At 60.2% G+C, this 15,651-nt stretch overlaps 1 protein-coding gene across 1 annotated transcript in view; it reads left to right on the forward strand.

Moving 5' to 3' along the window:
- The window catches only part of COL5A1 (collagen type V alpha 1 chain), a 163,621-nt gene extending 148,209 nt beyond the window's left edge, over nt 1-15,412 (forward strand). The window contains 3 exon segments of the mRNA XM_032634394.1: nt 2,428-2,496; nt 5,921-6,154; nt 13,076-15,412. Of these exon segments, the coding sequence (XP_032490285.1) occupies nt 2,428-2,496; nt 5,921-6,154; nt 13,076-13,222 (450 nt within the window). The 3' untranslated portion in view covers nt 13,223-15,412.
- Nucleotides 15,413-15,651: the final 239 nt, after the last annotated feature.

The raw sequence follows: 15,651 nt of genomic DNA on the forward strand, positions 1-15,651 counted from the left end.
TGCGGTGGCATGTGGGTGGCATGTGGGTGGCTGGTGGATGGTGTGCAGATGGTGTGTGGGTGGCACGTGGATGGTGTGTGGATGGCACATGGATGGCGTGTGGGTGGCATGTGGATGGCGTGTGGGTGGTGTGCGGGTGGCGTGTGGGTGGCTTGTGGATGGTGTGTGGGTGGCGTGTGGATGGCTGGTGGATGGCGTGTGGATGGCATGTGGGTGGCATGCGGGTGGCACGCGGGTGGCACGCAGGTGGCGTGTGGATGGCGTGTGGATGGCATGCGGGTGGCATGCGGGTGGCACGCGGGTGGCGTGTGGATGGCATGTGGATGGCTGGTGGATGGCGTGTGGGTGGCGTGTGGATGGATGGTGGATGGCATGTGGGTGGCATGTGGATGGCTGGTGGATGGCACGTGGATGGCGTGTGGGTGGCGTGTGGATGGCGTGCAGGGACAGGCATGTGTGGCAGGCGTGTGCTGCTTTCTCTCAAGCATGCGTTGGAGGCCAGGCCCACTGTGGCCCAGGACAGGTGAGGAAGGGGGGCGAGGTCTCTACCTGGGAAGATGGTGGAGACTTTGGCCGCAGTGCCCTTTGCATCTGCCTGGACAGACCCTCCTCCGTAATGTCCCACCCAGAAGGCTCCCCATCCCATGCCGCACGCCGAGGGCAGTGGGTTCCTGGAGCCGCAGCCATGGTACCTGTGCAGGTTCAGGGTCGGGCACAGCAGGAGTCGGGCAACCTGTGGTCCTCGGCTTCCCGGCTGCCTCAGCGCCCAGAGCCACTTCCTCTGGAGGAAGAGGTGCCCTGTCCCTAAATCTCACTGTCACCGAGGGGAGCTCCGGCACTCCTGTGGGCCGGCAGGAACAGGGGCTCTGCACTGACGTGGATGCCTTCGGGACCCCTGTTTCATGTTCACGCTCTCCCTACCTGGGATTTTAAATCCTTGGGAACCCACACTCCTGGCAACGAGACCCCTGTGGTTCACAAGGAAATTCAAACCTCAGGACCCTTGCATCTGGCAGAGGCCCAGAAGGAAATTCAAATGGAAAAATGCTGGCTCACATTCTTTTGTTGCTGTCTGTCCTCTGCAAACGGCCTCGCTGCTGGAGAACCAGTAGGACGCCCCCAGGAGCCCTCGCTGGTGGTGGAGCCAGGCGGACGGTGGGCTTGGGGCGCTGAGTGACCCCCGCTGCTCCTTGCCTGTCCTCTGCACCTGTGCTGACCGCCAGGGCCCCACGGGCTGGGAGCCTCGGGCGGGTTGAGGCATTCTGCCCGGTCTCCCGGGTTGCAGGGCCCCCTTGGTGGTGGAAGGGGTGGAGTTGGAGGGCAGAAGTCTGGGCGAGGCGCCAACCTGCCCACGCCTCTGGTCCTGCTCTGGGAGGAGGCGGCCTTCGTGCTTTTTGGGCGCAGCGCTGACAGCAGCAGGTTTGGAACCAGAGGGGAGAGTCCCGAGGGGCGGGGGGGCAGGCTGGGCTTGCTCTTCCTCCAGTGGGGCCGCTTCTCAGGCTCCCCTGCACGAGGCCAGCTCAGAGGAGAAGCCAGGGAGTGGGGAACGGGACCTGGCGCCCAGGCAGAGCACCGGAGGTACAGCTGGGAACAGGCTGGACCTGTGGGCACTCTCCCCAGAGAGAAAACCCCACCACACACCCGGCACACACGCTACACACGCACCGTTGTCCACCAGGCTCACACACACCACGCGCGTGCGCCTCACGCCCAGCCGGACCGCAGTAGGGTCTCCTGCCCGCTCTGTCCGCAGGGAGAGGCCTTGGAGATGGAGCCACGCCCCCAGATCAGGGGATCGAATCAGGGAATGCCCGCCTGTCTGCTCTCAGCCTATCAGTAGTAGATGGTCTTATTATCATTACTGTCGTCATCTGGGCGAGATGAGTGAGGATCCGCCCGTTCACCCCTTCATTAGTTCACTCCACGAGCAGTTTTCTGCAGTCACGAGGTGCCAGGCTCTGTCCTAGGTGCTGGGTACACAGAACGGGTCAGATGCAGGCGCTTGTGACCCTGCACGTGAAGCAGGTGCTCGCGCCGGGAAGGCACCAGGGCTCCCCCGTCCCCATCGCGGTCAGGGGTCCACGCTGGAGCGAGTGCCCAGCTCTGGGGGAGTTAGGTGCACCTAAGGGATCTTCTCCCAGGAGGCCATCTTGCATCTCCGTGAGGGCAGGACGCAGGCCCGCTTGGGCGGGGAGAAGGCGTGTTTGCAGGACGTGGGAGCATTTCTCGTGAAGGCAGAAGTAACACTGTCGTTCTCTCTGTTTCTCTCCCTCCCCACCTCCCGCCTCGATGTTTAGGCCAGAATCACTTCTTGGCCCAAAGAAAACCCGGGTTCCTGGTTCAGTGAATTCAAGCGTGGCAAACTGGTAAGACGGCCTCCGACTTGTGTGCAGTGTCGGTTAAACCCACCCGTTTCGTATCTTGCAGAGTAAAATGGCCCGCTGGCCCAAAGAGCAGCCCTCCACCTGGTACAGTCAGTACAAGCGAGGGTCCCTGGTAAGTGGCCACGGGGCTGTCTGCTTGTGGCACGGCCTGGCTCGGCTCTGCATGGGACTAATCGCCCCCAGCGCCGCACCTGCTCTCGCCCTTTGGCCAAACTGCTCCACGGCCACGACCGCCAGACGCAGGCCGGCCCCTCCTGCCACGCTGACGAGGGTTCACTGTAGCCGGGAGCAGCTGGATGGTTGTCTCTTCAGGTGGAGGACACGAAGCTGGCATTCAGAGCCCCCGCTGGGTGCCGCCAGGAATTGAGACCAGAGACACCAGGAGTGGAGGGTTTATTTTGCTAAGTCCTAGCGGGCAGCTTGGAGGAAGTGGGTCCTGGACCATTACACCATCCAGTTCTTTCCAGGATCCGTCCTACTTGTGCCCTGCCCCTGCTGTGGCTGGGGGGCCGAGGGGCCATTCGGTTGCCGACGGGACCCTGGGCTTCTCCGCTGCATTGCCCACGACCATGCTGGTCCCTGTGTTCACTTCTGGGGAGCCAGTCTTAAGTAGGCCATCCCGGAGGTGAAAGGCAACTGGCATCCCTCTAAAGATCTGGATGTGATGCTTTTCTAGCCGGTATAGAGGCCGAGGCCATTCGGACCCGATCATACGGGGCCAGCGACTGCTGCCACGCGGCAGGGTGTTTTCCCCGAGCATCTCGGGAGTTTTGATTTGGGCCCGTTTCCGGAATCAAGTGCAGAGTTCTGTGCTCCCTTCCCGGCAAGTTCAAGGACTAGGTTCCAGATGTGGCCGTGTTTTCAGGTGCCACGAGAGCCCCCTTTGCTTCCTGCGTTCACTCTTCGGCTAGTGTCCCACCTGGGCCATCCTTGAAGGACGTCCTTCTCACTCAGAAGCCAGCTCTCGGGTCCACGACTTGCGGGCCCGACCCTCTGCCCTCAGTTGGCTCCCCGGGGGGTCCCAGGGCCACGTTCCCCCAGGACTCAGAGTAGGGCCTTCCAGTGGCCTCTGCCCACTGCACTTGGGGACCCCCTGTTCCCAGGCCCGGAGGTACTCCGTGCTCAATTAATATCTCACGGCCCGTATCCTTGATTCCCAGTCACTGCGGCTCTTTCCAGACACTGAAGGTTTGCGCTCACCTTGCCATGTCTGGGGACTTCCTCTCGTCTCTGTGTGGGGACCTCCAGCACCCTCCCCCCCTTTTTCTCCTGCTGTTTCTCCTGTCCTTCACCTCCTCGGTGCTGTCCTCGGGAAGGAGCCACTGGCAGGCAGAAGGACCTGAAGTGGACGCCCACTCAGGGAGGCAGTGCCCGGGGCCCTTGAGCTGGGTGGATAGAGGTGGGGGGGGGGGGGGCGGTCAGGAGGAGCCGGGGCCGTGGTCCTTTGCAGCCGTGCTGGTGGCCTTCTCCAGACAGGACCCCGCACACCCACCCCGTTGCTCTGTGGAAGCAGGTAGAGAACACCCACTTCAGCCGCCAGCCCAGAGCCTGTCTGCTGCTTGGGTCCTGTTTCGCAGACAGTTGACCAAGGATGGAGGTGAAGGGACAGTCTAGGGGAAACATCACCTCGTCTTTGGCATTCTCCTGCGGCATCATTTCTAGCGGCCTGTGACCATCAGAGTGGACAGGGCGTAAATACAGGTCCCTCCCTGAAGAAAGAGGTGCTTTTCTGGGCCGGCTGCCCTGGGCGCCCCACGTGAAGATGATACTGCAGAGCTGCTTCCCCCCGGGAGGGCGGGGGCTCATGACGGGGCTCTGGGACTCCATCGTGGGGCGGGGCTTGGCCGTGCCTGTCGTCCTCCACCTGCCCGGCACTGGGGGCTTCAGGTCCTTCTGCGTCCAGCACTGCCCACCTCTCTCTGCGCATGCGTCCTTCCTACAGTCAGTCGCCTTCCGTCCAGGAGGAACAGCCAATGGCCCAGACTGCGGTTGGTATTCACTCTCCCTCCTCAAGGTCCGGCTGGAAGTCGGTGTCTGGTGGCTGTGTGGGGAGCTGGCCAGCAGCTCTGCGCTACCCCCGGCTCCGGCGGCAAGGGCAGGATCCCAGGCCTGGCTCACCGCCTTCAGCTCTAACTATATAGACATCTCTATACATACGTGCACAATATCGGCTTAAATTCTCCCTCGTGTGTTCAGGACGGCTCTCTTAGGGTAGGCTGGGGGCTAGGGTCCGAGACAGAGCAGGGAGGAGAAACGCGGGTCTCAGATCCTGACGTCCGTCTGTGCATCGTCTGACGGGGAGACGTGATGGGCCAAGCCTGCTCTCCTGGGTGTGTGAGGAGAGCCTGGCCTCTCACGCTGAGGGCCTTCAGGGAGAGGAGAGACCCGCCTCGTCCCAGGGGCTAAGGACTGTCCCCGCCCCTGCTGTGTCCAGCAGCTCAGAAAGCTGCAGTTTAGAAGACGCAGGAACTGATCTGTCTCTCGGGACGCCTGGCACTGGCCCGCGCCCGGCTGAGCTCTCAGCCCCGCGTGCATCCGACCTGCGATGCTGAGAAGCCACTGGAGAACCGACACTGTCTCCCGGTGCTGCCCTGGGTTTGCTGGCAGAGAGCGGGGCTTTCAGCGAGGCTCCTGCCGCCGGAGCGCCCCGGGCTGCCCGCTCAGTGTGGGCTGACCACCCCAGGCCACGGCACGGCCCACTCTGCTTTCCACTGGATTCCATGCCCGGGCAGGGGCAAGAAGGGCCTCTCCCCTGTGCCTCCACGATGGTGCCTGGTCCCTCCAGGCTTCTGGCTCTTGGCCGTATGTCCTGTGACCCTCTCACAGGCCAGCCTTCCTGTCTGCTGGCCAAGACCCCATGCCTCAGGCCCCTTCCTCCCCGAAGCCACCTGCCCTTCCTGTCTCCAATTCTCATGGCCCCAGCCAGGTCCTTGTACGTCACAGAGGTCAGCCAGTGGTTTCCATGTATTCGCATAATCTAACGAGCACCATTTTTTCTCCGGCATCGGGGCACAGTGACAGGGATGTACATGCCAAGCTCATGCCCTCAGGGTACTCACGGTCCAGGGAGGGCTGCAGACCAGGCCCCAGGTGCCTCTGACACAGGCGTCCAGTGCTGGTGTGGAGGGCCTGACAGCCAGTAGGAAGGGCGGACACTGAACCGGGCCAAGGTGGGTGAGGGCACCTAACCCTGGCAGGCTTCCTGGAGGCAGAGACACATGAGCTGAACCCTGGAGGCTGAGTAGGGACCAAGCAGGTAAAGTAGAGTGGGCGGGTTATCTAGGTCCCTGAAAGGAATGAGGCATGGTTCACAGTGTTCCAGGGAACCCCCCAGAGAGCCCAGTGCATGCTGGCCTGGGGCCCGGGGCCCGGGGCCCGGGCTTGCAGCAGGTTTCCAGGTGGGGCTCTTGGCGTGGCCCACGCTCCAGAGGAGACAGCGAGTGGCTGAAGCTCTGGAAGCTCCGGCCGTGTGGACGAGGGGCTCTGTGCAGCCTGTGTCCCCTCCCTTCTGAGCGCCCCTTCTTGTGCCCCTGCAGCTCTCCTATGTGGACACTGAAGGCAACCCCGTGGGCGTGGTCCAGATGACCTTCCTGCGGCTGCTCAGCGCCTCCGCCCACCAAAACATCACCTATAACTGCTACCAGTCGGTCGCCTGGCAGGACGCCGCCACGGGCAGCTACGACAAGGCCATGCGCTTCCTGGGCTCCAACGATGAGGAGATGTCCTACGATAACAGCCCCTACATTCGCGCCCTGGTGGACGGCTGCGCTGTGAGTGTCGCCCTCAGCCCTGCCTGGGGGTGGGGATGGGGGACGGCGTCCATCAGTGCCTCACGCAGTTCATTCGGTCACCACGAACTTCCTGGGCACCTACCGTGTGCCGGGCCCTGTGCGCAGCGAGGGCCCAGGCACAGCGCCGCTGACCGTGGCTGGCAGACGTGGAATCCCTAGGCCAGCGGTGGGGCCCTTCCCGCGGAGCTGGGGTCGGGAAGGCCATGCTGAGACCTGATGGCAAAGGCCGACCGGAGTCCCTGATCCCGTGCCTGCTGTGACATGGAGCGTTCTTGGTCCAATTCGGAAGTTGAGACGCCTCCAGTTTTTGGGGAATGTCCGGAGCTGAGTCTGAGTTTGCTCCTGGGAGTGTGGCCGTGCTGGGAGGTGTCCTGCAGACTCAGAGGGCGGTGACAGTGTCAGCCCTTGTGACACCCCCAGCCCTCGCTGGGTCACCTCCCTGGACCCTGTGCCACCCTCTGGGAAGGACGTTCTGCTCAGGCCCGAGAAGCCAGTCAGGCCTGGGGTTGCTTCACTCTTCGGCCCCCGGCCCCTGCGCTTGCCAGGGTCAGCCCCTCGACTGTGCCTCCCAGGGCTGCGTCTGCCCTGGGCAGCCCGGGTCTGAGCTGCGTCCTCCTGTCCTGGGCCGTGCACGGGGCCCAGTCCTGGTGAAACCCTCAGACATGTCCGTCCTGTGGCCTTTCCAGGGCTAGAGGTGGGGGTGTCAGCAGGAAGCACCGCCTCTGCAGGTCTTAGTGTCACATCTGACATCAGACCCCCGGCCTCTCACCACCTGCTCCCCAGAGACCCTGCCCGAGGCCCCCCACCCAGCCTGGCTCCCTTGGGGGACAGGGCTAGTGGGGGATCCACCCCACTTAGTGTCCAGGGCCAGTTTCGCGGTGCCGGCGCCTGTGGACACCCTCCTCTGGAAGGCACTGAGCCTCTGGTCTCGAGGTCGGGAAAGCTCTTCGCTAATTCCCAGGCCCCAGTTCCGGTCAGGGCCCTTCCCGTGGATTTCCACATTGAGGGAACCATGTGCAGTCCCTTCTGGTTCTTCCTGGTTCCAGAAGGTTTCACCACTTGGCTCCAACACCCTTGCTGTACAGAGTGGCCAGGACATGTATCAGAGCTGGTCACAGGTGTCCCGGGCACTGAGCTGTCTCTGCGTGCTTGTGAGCAGCCAGTGCTCCTGCCTGTGCGTCCATCTTCCCCGCTGGGCATTCCTGTCCTGCGCTTTCGGGGCGTGTGTGTGGGATCTGAGGGTTCTCCCTAAGGCCTGCTGAGGTGGTCTGGCTACTTGGCCAAGCCAGAGTGTCTGGATGGCCCTGCAAGGCAGGAAAGTGGGAGGGCAGCGCTGACCCACTGGGTCGCTAGTAGCCGCTGAGGGCAGGACTCAGGTGGATCCAAGTTCACGTCTGCCCTGCTGCGACTGGGATGGACCCTTCAGCTGTGGGGAGCTCCAGTCCTTCTCCTTACAAAAGGATCCAGTTATAACCCCCCAGGGATTCCTTGGGGCTAGAGGTGAGTGCAGGGCAGGCATGCGGCCAGGGTGCCCGGAAGGGCGGCCTCCCCGGGATGCTGGGCCTCCCCTCCACGCTGCCCTGGCCCCTGGAACTGGTGACGGTCAGTCCTTCAGACCTGCCCATGGAATGCGCAGAACTGGTCCCTATTTAAGGTCAGATAGGGATGCAGTTCCCTGTGGAAAGGGATCCAGAAGCATCCGGAAGCCTCAGCCATCCAGCATTTGTTCACGTTCCCGACGCAAACCCCAAGCTGCTCCCAGAAGGTCGTGAGGCACTAAATAAAATCCTCCCTCATGTCTGTCTTCTACAAACGGTAGTAATGATAGCACCACGTCACAGGGCCGTTCCGGGGGCACGTGCCTAAAACGATCTCAGAGCCGTGCTCAGCTGCCACGAGCCCCAGAAGAATCCCTGTCCCTGTGATTGTTTTAGGCAACGCGGGCTCACAGGCACAAGGCAGTCAAGGTGGAGACGTGAGGAGAAACAGGGACTCTCGTAGAGCAGAGGCAGAGCCTGGGACGGGGCTTGGAGCTCCTTGGCTTCCACGGCAGAAAGGGAGACACTCTGGGTGACCCCATACGTGTCGTCTGGTAAAGGGTGCAGACTGGTTTTCTGGAAGAGAGACCATTCCCTGGAAGGGATGCTGGGAAAATGTATCTTGTGAAGAACCGACTGGGGTGAAAAGGCAGATGCCCCTGGCCCCCTAATGCAGTTCAGAAGCCTCCTGCACTCTTGAGAGCTTCCTGGGAAGATTCAAGTGCCCCCATGCCTCTTCCTCTTGAAGCTCCCTGCCCAGAAGTTTCCAGTACTGCTGTCGAACTCAGAACTTGACCTCCCGGCTCTGCAGGCTCCCAGTACAGGGCAGGCTCGGACCTTCCTTAATCCTACAATCCAAAGTCCTCCCTCTGGCCCAACGTCTCCTGATGACGTGGGTGTGCTGTCAGCATCTGGGGCAGCTGCCCATTGCTTGGGCCTTTCAGGACATCACCAGCATCCGTGCACCCAGGGCACGAGGAGCACTCCCCACTCCTGGGTGAGAACCGCTCATCAGGGTCTTTGCTTTATTTTGTGAGTGACCTGCCGAGACCCTCAGGGTATGGCAGAGCTGAGTCTCCTAATTCCCACTCCAGCATCCTTCCCACCGCAGTCCCTTCCTGGCATAGCTGCACCTTGAATGCCTCCATCAACGGGGAGCTCACTACCTCCTGAGTCAGCCCAGGCCACGGTTCTGAAGTCTCAGTGTTAGGAAGCTCTTCTGAGAAATGAGCCGGAACCCATTTGCCCATTATTTCCACCTGTCATTCCTGTTCTGCTCCCTTAAGGCATGCAGAGAAAAGCTGGTTCTAGACCAGAGTTTCTCAGCCTTTGGGGCCAGATGATTCTTTGCTGTGTGTGGGTGTGGCAGGGGAGTAGAAGGGTCCTGTGCACTGTAGGATGTTGAGTAGAATTCCTGGACTTGACCAGCTGGATCCTCTACCCGCTCAGCTGTGACAACCAGAAGTTCCTCCAGACATGGCCACATGCGCCCCAGGGAACAAAATTGCCATTCTGAAGGAAGGACAGTCAAAGATTTGGGGATCGCTCAGAAGGCTGGAAGGACCAGTCTCCTTCGCCTCCACCCAAAGAAGTCAGCCCTGCTGCCCAGGAGCTCCGCAGCTGAGATCCACGGGACTCCCGACCGTGAACTTCTCCTTGAGAAAATCAGCAACACCGATCCAATTTTCTGCCCCGACGCCAGGAATCCTGGCAGTCATTTCTGAGCTCTGTAGTGGTCCTCTGGGCATCGCCAATGCAGAGGCAAGACTTAGCATCATGGGAATATCTAGATTTGGCCCTTGACATTTTTACTTCTGGAAAAGATGCTGCCTTTGAGGAGGTGGAGAGGTCATGACCTAAACAGAATAATCCTGATGATGGAGGACATGGGCCCATGTTCCTTCAGGCAGGGGAGGGCATTCCAGGGAGGGTTGGGCCCAGCAGAGCATGGAGGGGGGGCATAGTGGCGCTTCTGAAGGACGGCCTGGAACGGTCAGCGCTTTGTTCACCCCACCCAACTCCGCTGCCCACCAGAAGTTCAGCCACAGTTTGAAAAGTCACATCCCTCCCAGGTAATCCTGCAGGAGGCCTGAAGGAATGCGTGCTAGCTGCCTCCCCCGGGGCGGGGGGGGGGCCTGCTTGATTCACATGGTGATAAGGGCCAGGGCTTCCCTGGTGGCGCAGTCGTTAAGAATCCGCCTGCCAATACAGAGGACACGGGTTTGAGCCCTGGTCCGGGAAGATCCCACATGCCGCGGAGCAACTAAGCCTGTGTGCCACAACTACTGAGCCTGTGCTCTAGAGCCCGCATGCCACAACTACTGAGCCCGCGTGCCACAACTACTGAAGCCCACGCGCCTACAGCCCGTGCTCCGCAACAAGAGAAGCCACCTCAATGAGAAGCCCGTGCACCGCAATGAAGAATAGCCCCCGCTCGCTGCAACTAGAGAGAGCCCGCGTGCAGCGACGAAGACCCAAAGCAGCCAAAAATAAATAAATAAATCTATTTAAAAAAATAAGGGCCAAAGACACTGGGATTCGGACGCTGGCACGGTGCGGCCCTGTAGCCTGATGGGTGGGCCACTGAGCAGGGCCAGCCCTGTGGAGGAGCACAGATGACCGGGCAGGAGGCCCAAGGAGCCACGCCACATAAATCCCCTTGTTTGTGCAGCTCTGCGCACCCCTGGGGGCCATTGCCAGCCCATAATGGTTATTTATGCCTCAGGAACAACGGGGTAATGGAGCAGTGTGCACACGGCGGCTTACAGCTTACAGATGCCCCCTCTAAGCGCTCTGATCATCGGAGCTCTGGGGCCCCATCAATCCGAGAGAAATCACCCTGCCAACAGCACGTGCCGCCGTCCCTCGTGGGCAGAAGAGACGGGCGCTGGCCCTGCCAAGGGCTGTTTGCCCCACTCCCTGTGGGGAAGGAGAGGGCTGGGCTGCCCAGCTCACTGGTGCACGAGGCTCAGGCCGCCTGTGGCCGAGGCCGCACAGCTCCCCGTGACAGCAGCGGCCCAGGGGAGGCCAGCCCAGACGTCTCGCTTGAGTCCCTGCTGGGTGGTTGTCGGACCAGTGAGCGGGGAGAGCTGGGGCAGGCAGGGTGGACTCTGGCCCCTCCTCGCTGGACTGGCCGAGGGAGGGCGAGGGCTCAGCTTCCTCCCAGGGCTCCATCCTGCAGGGGCGTGGCTGGGCATCCTCTCTGGGGACCCTGTGTCGGAAGCTCGTAGCATCTGTGCCCTTGAGCTCCTGGCCACCGGAGCAGGTCCTTCAGGCAGTGTCGCTCAGGGGATGGCCGTGACCCACGTGTGTCAGAATTGCCCGCGATGCGTCTAAACCAGGCAGACGCTGCATCCACCCTAGGCCTCCTGAATCCCATCTCTGGGAGGGACCAGAGCCGGCAGTGCTAACGAGCTCCCGAGGGGGCGCACGTTGGCTCGTAAGCGCGAGTCCTGGCTTTAAAGTACTTCCAGCCTGGCCTGCTGCGGGTAGGAGTGAGCGCTCTCCTTAAGGCAGGGCTGTGGGGAGGACAAGTTCGCGGGGTCAGGGAGGCCCTTCAGGAGGCGACGTCTAGAAGCTCACAGAGCAGGTCTCTCCCAGGCTCGGTGCCTTCGTGGAGGCCTGGCCAGGAGCCCTGCCCCCATGAGGCTCCCTTCCATCCTCTCCACCTCCTGGAGCTCCAGTGGAGAAAAATGAGCCGCAGAGAGCATATTAGTTATCCATGGCTTGTAACAAATTACCTCCCAAAGGTAGCACCTAAAGCAACAAATATTTGTCATTTGACTCAGTTTCCGAGGGCCAGGACTCTGGGGGCAGCTTAGCTGGATGGCTGTGGCCCAGCATCTCTCCCGGTCTGCTTGAGCTGCCGTCACAAATCACAGCAGACCAGGGACTTATTGAGAACAAGCAGTTGTTTCTCACGGTTCTGGAGGCAGCATGTCTGAGCTGGGCGCCGGCTGAAGGGCTCTGGTGAGGGCCCTCCCCCGGGGTTACAGACAGCCGCCTTCACGTGGGGTTAAGAGCTAGCTTTCCGGCTGTTTCTTAAAGGGGCACGAATCCCATTCACGAGGCTCCACTCTGACCTAATTGGGTCCCAATGGCTCCGCCTCCCAACTCGGTCACCGTAAGCTAAGCCTCCCCCCCCCCCCCGGATCTGGGGGCCACACACAGTCTGTCCCTAATGGTGCCGCGGGGTTGCTGAGCTGCTGTCACATGAAGGTGCCCTTGTGAGGGGCTGTTCCTCACCAAGTGGGCTCCCCCCTGGGGAGGGATCCGTGGGGGATATGGGGGCTGGGGCCGTCGTGGAAGCTGCCGCCCAGAGAGTGAAGGCCGCCTCATAGCAGCTGGACTTACTGAGCGCCTCTCCAGGGTCATGCAGGGCTCCAGGGGCTTTATGTGGTCACACCAGGTGATGGTCACGGCCTCCCCCAGAGGGATGGACCCACGCTGTCCCACGGGAGGGGAACAAGGCCCCGGGAGGCACTGCCTTCTCCCTCAGCTGGACGTGCCTTGCTGGGGAAAAGACAGGAGGGAGGGCCTCCCCGGGGCCAGATCCAGCTAAGGATGTGCCTGGTCCAGTGCAAGGTCCCAGACAGGTGGGCGGACCATGTCTGCGAGGATCCGGGACCCTCGTCTTGGGGGGATTGATGGGGGACGGGGTCAGTGCATCCCTGACAAATGTCCTGATGCTCAGGGTTGGGCGTAGGTGCTGTCTGACCAGGGTGGACCTGCACCTTCACCCCCTGTGTTCTGGGAGATGTGGAGGGCGGGAGAGGGGTGACACCACTCCTGGAGCAGTTCTGTCCCTTTCCTGGGGCTCACTCTGCTAATCGGAAACGTGGGGCTCACGTCCCCCAGGGCGGTGCTGAGCGTGAACTCAGACGCTCACAGGGATGGAACAGGTGGTCGGAACAAGGGAGGGCCTGATTCATCCCAGCAGATGCTCCTCCCCCAAGCTCGCCCGGTCCCTCCATGCCTCAGTTTACCCGGTACTCCTCTGAGGGCGGGTGAGGTTCCCTGTCCTCGAACTTGTGAACGCAGATCCCTCTCACTTCCGAGCGTGGTCCAGCCCGCTGACGGCCCCAGGGAGGGCCTGCGATCAGCTGTCGCGGTCTTGGGATTCTCAGACTTCTTCATCTTCGGACAAGGAGTCCCTGGTGTGGATGTGCCACCTGGTGGGGAGGGGACCCTTGCACGGCCTCCTCACGCGCGCTCCTGTGCCCCTCCCCGACGGGGGGGTGAGGCGGACGTCTTGGGGTGCGCTGCCTGCTGTGGGTGGGTTTTCGGAGCCGTGGCGGGCGTGGATGGCTGGTTCATCTCGGAGCCCCCGCTGACCCGCATCCCCCTCCCTCCCCTTCCCCAGACGAAGAAAGGGTATCAGAAGACCGTTCTGGAAATCGACACCCCCAAGGTGGAGCAAGTACCCATTGTGGACATCATGTTCAACGACTTCGGTGAAGCATCACAGAAATTCGGATTTGAAGTGGGGCCGGCTTGCTTCCTGGGCTAGGAGCCGCGCGAGCCTGGCCCCAAGAGCAACCTCGTGACCTCAGCGCACCGCCCGTGGGTGTCCTGGACGGTGAAGGCCCCTCGTCCCTCCCCACCACGCCGGGCCCACTCCACACCCAGAGAGAGCAAAGGGAAAGAGCCGGAGTCCCGGCCCCGGAGACGAATCACATGACCTAGATGCCCCGCAGCTGCTGCTTCCTCCAGCTCCGTTCCGTCTACACCACACTCCCCAGGGAAGGGGACGGGGCCCACGCGTCTCGCCCCCGAGCCCGTGGATCTCGTTCACTGAGGGTCCACAGGGGCCCGGGTGTGGCTGCAGTATTTGGAGATCATGTTTTGTTCTTTGGAAAAAATTCAACTTGAAGATGTGTACTTCCCCCGACCTTCGAAAATTGTTCCGAGGCAAGCCTTGTAAAGGTCACCTCACCCTCCAGAGCCTCTGTTTTTAACAAGATCCATTCACAGGCCAAATGTCATCCTGCGTGTGCCTTTCCGATGGATTAAAGGTGCTTTTGTTTTTGTGAGTTTTAAGTAAATATTTGTATTGTATTGTCGTAAATGTACAGTGTCCCTGACTTTCAATCATGCCTGTAAACCCCGCTTGGGTCCCACTGGGAGAATTGAAAAAACAGGCGGGGTGTCCATTGTGGGATGCGGTCCACACCCCTGCCCGCTCAAGGACGTGTGAGAAATGAGAAGTTTGCCAAGGGCAGCAAGAATTCACCCCACCATTTAAAAAGCAGGTGCCGGTCCCCCTTTCAGACAAGCCTTTGATTAGCTCTGGGTTTTATTTTTTAACAGGGAGAAAAAGAAAAAAGGATTTTATACTTCGCCTTCTCCACATGCGCTTAGATGGAAACGCAGGCTTGAGTTAATTTTGATTGCTTCCTTTTTCCATGTTTCTTCCTGCAGAGCCTGATGGGAGGATGTCCAGGGCAGGGAAACCACATTTTCTGTAGATGATAATTAAATGAAACTTGGTGCTCATTTTTCCACTTCTCTTTCGTGGTGCTATCTGTTAAGATCTCCTTGAAGGCGACACTGGGGGTAGCTGCCATGCCTCGTTCTCCCGTCTTTCTCCATCCCGGCTATTGCCTCCACCATCCGGGTTTTTGCCAAGCACATTAAGGTAAATGCGGGTCACCTTCCCTCCCACGGCCCCGTTCTCCTCCCAGACGGCAGTGAAGCCGCCCCGGGCTGGGTACCAAACTTAGGCTGTGCGTCTGTGATCTGAAAACACACACACACACACACACACACACACACACACACACAACACATGGTCGCTTTCTGCATGGTCCACGGTGTAACGATGGCGGATTGTATTCTGTTGCCGAATGTTTGTGGTGCTAATCTCTGCATTTGTTGCAAGAACTGAATAGAAGCAGCAGCGTGTGGTCTCAGCTGGGCCGCCTTTGCTGCAGCCCCAGCAGACAGACAGATGTGCAATGAACTCTGGGAGTCCCTCCGGGGTTGCCAGCGGTGCCTTTTCCCCACGAAAGCGATGTGGATTTTTCCATCTGCAAACGCGCTGGGTGCGGGGCCGGCCGGGCTTCATCTGATACCGGTCCTCCCTGAGCGAGGGTGAGGGCTGGCAGGGCCAGCGAGGAAGGGGCGATCCCTTTACTGTGAAAAGCTGCCCGTGTGCAATGCCCTTTCCTTCCACAATGGGAGAAGCAAGACAGGCCCCAGGGGCCTGTGCAGCCTCCTCGGGGGGAGCTGTGACAGGTCCCAGCTCTGGTGCTCTTCTCCGCCCACCCCGCCTCATTGGACCGTGGTTCCGGCTCAGGAAACCACTGCGGAGCAACCCAAGAATAACAACACACCACCCACGAGGATTTCCTGGATTCCTCTGGAAACTGAGTCTTGCTGTCGCCAAAGAAAAGCCTGGCTTCGAGATTCTTCCGAACCCAGGATGCCAGCATGTGCCAGGGACCCTCTCCTTCATCTCGTCAAAAGAAAAGCCATGTCGGAGCATCGCCGTAGGGCGCCCTGTGGGTTTGTCTAGGTCATGTGATTCCACTTTGATTTCTCATCCTGCCCGAGTTCTCCTTTGATTCTGTCGATCTTTTCCTCCATGGGACCCTTCAAAGCTGTCGTAATTTGTACTGAAGTCAAAATGTGTCCCGTTTTCCCCAGACCACTTAGCTATGGTATATTGCAATAAAATCACTTCTTATATTTGCAGAAATTCTTTTGGCGTCATTTTATTTCTTCCCCCTCATCTACATAATTGGTCCACATGTTGGCGAAAAGAAAAAGAAAACGGTTCAAAGGAAACCTGTGGTAAAGGTTCTAGGACGTCAGGCCCTTCAAAACTAGAATGTTGAGTGACACATTGTACATTTCCTAAAAATCCAGTAGACGTGTTCATACGTTTTAACTGTAATGCCCAGGAAAGGGTGTTTTAAAATATTTTAAACCTGTGTA

The sequence above is a fragment of the Phocoena sinus genome, chromosome 6, assembly GCF_008692025.1.
Source record: "Phocoena sinus isolate mPhoSin1 chromosome 6, mPhoSin1.pri, whole genome shotgun sequence".
NCBI classification, from domain to species: domain Eukaryota; kingdom Metazoa; phylum Chordata; class Mammalia; order Artiodactyla; family Phocoenidae; genus Phocoena; species Phocoena sinus.